The sequence below is a fragment of the Panicum hallii genome, chromosome 9, assembly GCF_002211085.1.
Source record: "Panicum hallii strain FIL2 chromosome 9, PHallii_v3.1, whole genome shotgun sequence".
Lineage (NCBI taxonomy): Eukaryota > Viridiplantae > Streptophyta > Magnoliopsida > Poales > Poaceae > Panicum > Panicum hallii.
This window is the reverse complement of record NC_038050.1, coordinates 33051340-33058017: the sequence shown is the minus strand read 5'-3', so window position 1 is coordinate 33058017 and position 6678 is coordinate 33051340. Positions and strand designations below refer to the sequence as shown.

The following is a 6678-nucleotide window of genomic DNA, read 5'->3' as shown; positions in this document are numbered from 1 at the left end:
AAAAATAAATAAGTCATAAATAACAAACTCGATCCCTGAAGTTGCAACTTGCAAGAGAAAACAAGACAAAAGGTGTGTTTATTTCCTAGGGTCTAAAGTTTAGAGGTGTCACATCAAAGAGAATCTTGTCATTTAGAAGTATTAAATAAAGTCTAAGTACAAAACTAATTGCAGAACCCCAGGGCTAATTCGCGAGATGAATCTAATGAGTTATATTAGTCTATGATTAGCGGATGATTACTGTAGCATCACTGTGGCAAATTATGGATTAATTAGGCTCATTAAATTTGTCTCGCGAATTAGCACCCATCTAAGCAAAAAGTTTAAAAAAATAGATTTTATTTAATACTTCTAAATAGCAAGATTCTTTTTGATGTGACGGGTCTAAACTTTAGAGGGGAGGAAATCGAACACACCCAAAATGTTGGAATCTTTTCTTGAGAAAAGACAGACAGTCATGTTACCAGAGCACACTGGCAGAGCATGTGTCATCAGTGGCTCCATCTGGCACAGGAAAAATTGCACACAGGACTTGCAAAATTTCACCGCAAAAAGAGACTATGGTCCAAGTTACATATATATAGGAACTAGCAGTAGGTGTAGTAAAATTCAATTATTTAACTGATCACTCTAGTAAAAGATTTATTAACGTACGCAGCCGGTGATCTTAATTAACCAAAAACATTCTCTCGTTCTGTTTCCCTAATATAAGCTACAAATTAACTTCCGAGGGCTAGCTGCCGGCTGGCCTGAGTGCCGGCGGCGGCTACGTTACATGAGGAGGCTGCGGATGACGGCGGCCTGCGCGGTGCTGACGTCTGCGGTGGCGAGCAGCTCGGAGAGGCGGTCGCTGAGGTCGTCGACCTCCCGGTGCAGGCTCCGGATGTAGCTGCACGTCTCCTGCAGAACCCTCGCCGACGGCACCTGCACACACACACGCATAAGCGTCGTCCTCCATCATCTAACTACCAGCTCACCACCACCATTGTTGATTGCTCTGAATGAGCAGGGTTACGTACCCTGTCGTTGCTCCGGAGGCGGGCCTCGGGGAGGAGCGCCTGCAGCTTGGCGACGAGGTCGCTGATCTGCTCGTCGCTGATCCGCGACGCGCCGCCGGACGACGCCCTCGACCGCGACCGCCGGCTCGACATCCTGCCCGTCGGCAATGATCGCGCAATGCGTGCCCGTGGGTGTCTGCAAAAGGCTCGTGTGCGCTCGGGAGGAGACAAAGCTAGATTAGGCCGAGAGCGAGGAGGCAAGTAGTGGATCGGAGCTAGGCAACAGGAGTGTAGATGATCGAAGCGACGGTGATGGTAGTATAGAGAGACTAGTCGAGAGGGAGAAGACCGGCCGGCCGTGAGCTGGTAGTGTAGTGCATGGGAGGTTGGAACGGGCAGGCAGGTGCCGGTTGTTAAATAGAGGGAGACGCGCGCGCGCGGTGGTGGTGGTGGCTGCAGAGAAGCCTCGAGAGCCAGAGAGACACTGACTGGAAGCAAGCTAAGATAGCGGCGGCGCAGCGTCACAGTGCGGCCGTCGTCTTCCATTCACTTGCTGGCTTGCTGCTGACACCAAATTAAAGGGGGAGGACAAGAGAACAGCTATTCTGAATAGTGGGTGGTCAGTTGTTTTTTTTGATAAGGAATGCCGTCAGGTTGGGGGCGTTCACAGCGTTGAGTTAGTGAGGCAATAGATCTGATGGTAAGAGCCGCCGTGAATGAGAAAGAAAGGGTGCACCACGATGTGGCGACTCGTAACAAGGAGTGGCCCAGTAGTGGTGATGGAACAAGGACAAGACATGTAATTAGAACGTAGTGTGGAGTTACTCGCCCAAGTCGTGAAGGCATTTGGTGTGACGGCAGCAAGCAGCAATAGGGCAGCGGGGCAGGAGAGAACATTCGGGTGCTCGTGGCCCTTAGAATTACCAAGTAATGTGTACAGAAACTGTAGCTCTTTCCACTAACAAGTGTTCATTCGTTGACGCGCCTATTGAGCATACACTTAGGGCCCTATCATTTACTGTCGTTGCGGTTTTTGTTTGATCCAATCATGCTGATGAAAAAGTGAGAAGCAGACTATGTATACATGCTACCACATCACTTAAAAAGGCGAGGTGACTCTATATACAAGGATGTTGGGTACATGTCCCCAAGAAAAACGAGGCCGCCGGATACTAGTAGTCAATCTTAGACCAGATAAGGACCATTTACCATAAGATTATTTAGGAAGCAGTCTTAAGCTTGGCCTTTATATAGTTGAGTAGCAGAGCCGCAGAGGCGACCGTTTACATACTATATGACCATGAGATTTATTTCCACTAGTTGATGAAACGGCGCACGAATATATAGGAAGCAAAATCATGATGTCAATTTATAATCAGCGTTGGCTCTTGGTAAAAAAGCAAGCTATATATGCTACCATACTGAAGAGGACAAAGTTTATGGCAGGATGTTATTGACATTTTCCCTCCGGCTAGCTAGTGTTGGCTCTCCTGGGCCACGGCCCGCCTCCTGGGGTGTACGTACACGTAGCCGGCAGCGCCTCGTGCTGTGCTGCTGGGTTTCATATGAAATGATCATTATATTCACCCGGACGGATTGCTCAAAGCAGCCCGGAGGAGTGCAGACTCTTCTCCTCCTCCTCCACTTCGCCTGCAGCATGCATCAACAACGATGCGACAGGATTTTTCTCTAGTCCCTGTAGACTGCACAATGTCGGTTGACGTTCTTGCGCATGGAGCATGCGTGATCCAGGGAGACGACGACGTAGCCCTGGCAGGAAACCTACACGTAGGTCTCCTGTTACTGTGCGCGATCGGTGACCAGGCTTGCGCAGTGGCAGCGACGGCGACCGGTCTTTGGTCGCTTCTCGATCGCCTCCTCCTCCGATCCGGCCGGGCGCGCCCGTCCATGGATGGATGGATCGGCTGGCACGCGCGCGGCCACGGCCGCTGTCTCGCGGCGCCTGACAGGACAATGTGGCCGTGTCCTGGGAGCGGTCAGGCGGCGGCGGCCGTGCTATGAATTCGCTCCGATCCTGTCACTGGGAGGCATTGAACGCCGGTGCCGGTGGTTCGTCGACAAGCCCATATGCGATGCGTGCTGTGGCCTGTGGGAGCCCCGCCGGCCGCGCCACGGTGCTGTGCCGATTTGATCGTGGCATCAGTTCGGGTTGGTCTCTGAATAAAAAGTTGCGGCGGCTGGGTCTCACTGAACATGCGATTTTTTAGTACTTTCAGTACACCGGGATCCAGGCATCCAGCAGCTAGGGTTCATAACAGAACCAGTTTTTTTGCTGAGTACCAGGGCATTGCTCGTGTTTACCGCACGGCCGCACCGTCTCGGTGACCGCGAAAATTTGTAGCAAAACAACTGGTCTTTCTTTTGTTTTGAAACAGGTTTATTTGGAGTTACAGTTGAGAGGGAACAGGCTGGGCTGCAGTGGTGAGGCTTTGTTTCCTATCAATGAACAGACTCTGCAACAGCAGCTTACCAGTAAGCGGGATACAAGAATAAACTAAACAAGCGGAATAATCAGAGCCTATTTTCACCAGCTTTTCCAAAAGGCGAAGAATCTGCATGATCAGAATTCCGCATATAATGTAATAGAGCTTGTCAGACTTGTCCAGTGTGGAAGCATCGAGTTCTGACCAGTCAACGCATCTGCACGAGCACTGGCTGGACCAATCTGTCTGAGCTGAGCTAGGTTTCTTTAAACAGAATTATCTGGCTAGCTATTTGCTTGGTTGATACCATTTGATTCCTTTGGACTATCTGATTGATTATTGTAACAGTAGCTTCCTGCCTTATTATATGCGTGATCATTGAGCCTGAAGAAAGGAGGGAGATCTAGGATGCGACGAGAGCGAAACTGGACGGGCCCTGCAGCGCGATGATGCATCAGCGCTGGATTTATTAACTAATAATCTGGATCTGATGAAGTTGCCAGCCAGCCAATCACAGCGAATATGCAATGCAAGCACTGAAAGTTCTGCCTGTCTCCTGAATACTAAATTCACAGGAGATCCCTACCAGCTGCTGGAATGAACAATAACGACTCAGATTTGAGGGTTGATCTATATATGTAGTATATGCTCCCATGGTTGTCTTCACTGTGTGTGATTCCCCACTCCTCTTCGTAGCCCTGTAACTTTGTAGACTGTTGTTGTCCGGAGCAATGCAACATAAATATGATGATTTTAGAATTTGTGAGCTCAAAATGAACTTCCTCAAGACCAACCTCTGATCTATACAAATGCTTCCATGAAGAATAATCCTAGAAGATTTTGTACTAACATCATATTTTTATGGTTAAATTTTCTTATTGGAGACAGTAATAGTATCATGTCCATATTATGTGTATAGATCAATTAACTTAACATTAACTGCAAGAGTTGTTAGGAGAACCATTTTAACCAACCCTTGCTCCACGCATTAAGGTTTTGTTGTTGTTGTGTGTGTCGTCCCAGGAGCTTAACGCCACATGCCGTGTAGATCACTCTGCACAATATAATCAATGACAGTACGATGTTGGATCACCAAAGCATGCAGCCTGATGGAGATGCTCGCACATGGACCCTGGCGGCTCAGTTACCAGCAGCCTAGAAATGAATCGAGCGCCGTACAGATGCGATGCTCGAGTGAACATGATGCGTGGTAATTGAATTCCCCGTTACTCAGTTAGTAGTTGCTGGCTAGCTAGCAGCTAGCACCAACATGCCCTGCCAATAAACAATCAGGAAAGGCGATATCAGTCACCTGCTCGTCTCGTTATGAAGCAAGAGAAGAGATGCCTGCAGTGCAGGGATCACATGACGCCTCACCTTTCAGGGGCGACGCTAGGTTGTTGCTCACATGCGCCTGCAGCTCCGAATCTGAGACTGCCGAAGTGGTGTCCGAGAGTCTCTTTGTGTGCAGCAATCTGATAGAAATCTGGTGGCGAGTCGTACGTACATCATGTGAAAAGGACGCTGATGGTGGGAGGAGCTGGGGTGTCCAGTTCAGGAATGATCCGCGTCCAACAGGAGCACGCAGTAGAGGTAGATCCATCTGAATCGTCATGGTAATGAGGCAATCATTGAGAGTGGAGTGGTATGTAACCGGCAACTGTACGTCCACCGTCCACGGTCAAGGATACAAGCTTCACTAGCTGAGTTTGAGAGGTGCGTCCGAATCCGGTTCAGATAGATTTCAGAAACAGCAAACACAGAGCGCGCGCGCGGGGACAGTGAAGTGAGCTAGCCCCAGGGGAACAGGGCTGCAGATACGAGCACTGTATACGTATGCACGGTTCATCAGAGACCTCGGCGCCGCGGATGCAAGCGCTAGCTGCTCCAACGTAACGACTGACCCGCGCCTGCTGTTGGTCGATCTTAGCTTGTTTGGCTTTTTGCTGAGGGCCACAATGCAACTGTGTTCGCATCTTGTTCGAATGAACCACAGATCTTGCTCTCTTTTCTTCCAATCGGTTTGGTACTTTTTGTTTGTTTGTTTTTTATGAATGTAGTTTGGTTAGTTAGGCACTGATGTTGGGAACGCGGAAAACGTTTGCAGCCGCGTCGCGCGCCGGGATGGCGACGGGACAGAGGATGGCAGGATGAGGATGGAGCTGCGTCGTCGCGGATATAGTACAGCTCCTCCTGCTACACTACCTGCCAGTGCCAGTGCCACATGCATGCTCGTCAGGGCAGGCAGTAATGTTTCGAATAGCCGGAGCTATGAATGTGTAAAAACAAACTATAGCCGGGTATAACGGTGAGCTAAGTTATATATAAAAAAATTTAACTAAATCTCTCTTAAATAGCTATAGACTAAATCTCTCTTAGATAGCTATAGCCGGAGATAGCAGAAACTATAGCCGGAGATTTAAAATCTTAGCAGACCGGCAGGCAGGCAGCTGATTAAGCCTCATATGGAAAAAGCCAAGGTTTCGCAGGCAGCTGACGAAGTTGACGAACGACGGGGGCGATGCCGTGAAGCAGGTCGATCGATCAGCTGGAGCGGAACACCATCCAGCACTCGTGGGACATCTTGGGAGTTGAGACGGACGGAGGTTCATCGGAATCCGGCGCGCGGGGCCGACGGTCACGGGATACGACCTCGCCGGAGAGGCGGGCGGAGAAGGGCTGCCGTATGAGTTCCGGGCTCTTCGTGGGCCTAACTGTTCCTGTGGGCTGGACTGTCCTGTCCGGGGGTGGGTGGGTCGTGAAGCAGGCAGGAGGACAGATACTGCGTGGGCCGTTTGTCCCTTCGGGCCCCGGATGTTCGGCGGGAGAACCGGAGAAGGGGAAAAAGAAGGAAGAAGCACGCACCAAACAGCTGCGACGCGCCGAGCCGAGAGGGCTGGCGGGCCAGGTCGTTAGCGCGTCTCGGGCGAGTGCGACCTGGCTGGCTGCCGTCACTGGCGCAGTCACCGCACCTACCCGGAACACGGAAGACAACAGGAGGAAAGGAAGGTTGACTGGACGCGGTCAGCATCGTCCATCCATCCACGGACTTGTACGAGAATACCCGGCCCGATTTTATTAAAAGAAGGTATTCATCCTAGCAATGCAAGCGGGACGACGACGAAGTGCCCTGCTGCCTAGAGATGGAAATATAAACGTGGATATCCGAAATATCCGATATTCATATCTATTTAACCATCAATATAGATATTCGTATTCGTATTCTAATCTGATGT

General features: G+C 50.1%; 1 protein-coding gene across 1 annotated transcript; it reads right to left on the bottom strand.

The window, feature by feature from the left end:
* Nucleotides 1–519: 519 nt before the first annotated feature.
* Nucleotides 520–1151, bottom strand: LOC112877504 (transcription factor ILI7). Its single transcript, XM_025941821.1, has 2 exons — nt 1020–1151; nt 520–924 (listed from the first exon to the last, which is right to left on the bottom strand). The coding sequence occupies exons 1-2, from the start codon at nt 1149–1151 to the stop codon at nt 772–774; spliced, it is 285 nt and encodes a 94-aa protein (XP_025797606.1). The 3' UTR covers nt 520–771.
* Between the last annotated feature and the right edge of the window lie 5527 nt (nt 1152–6678).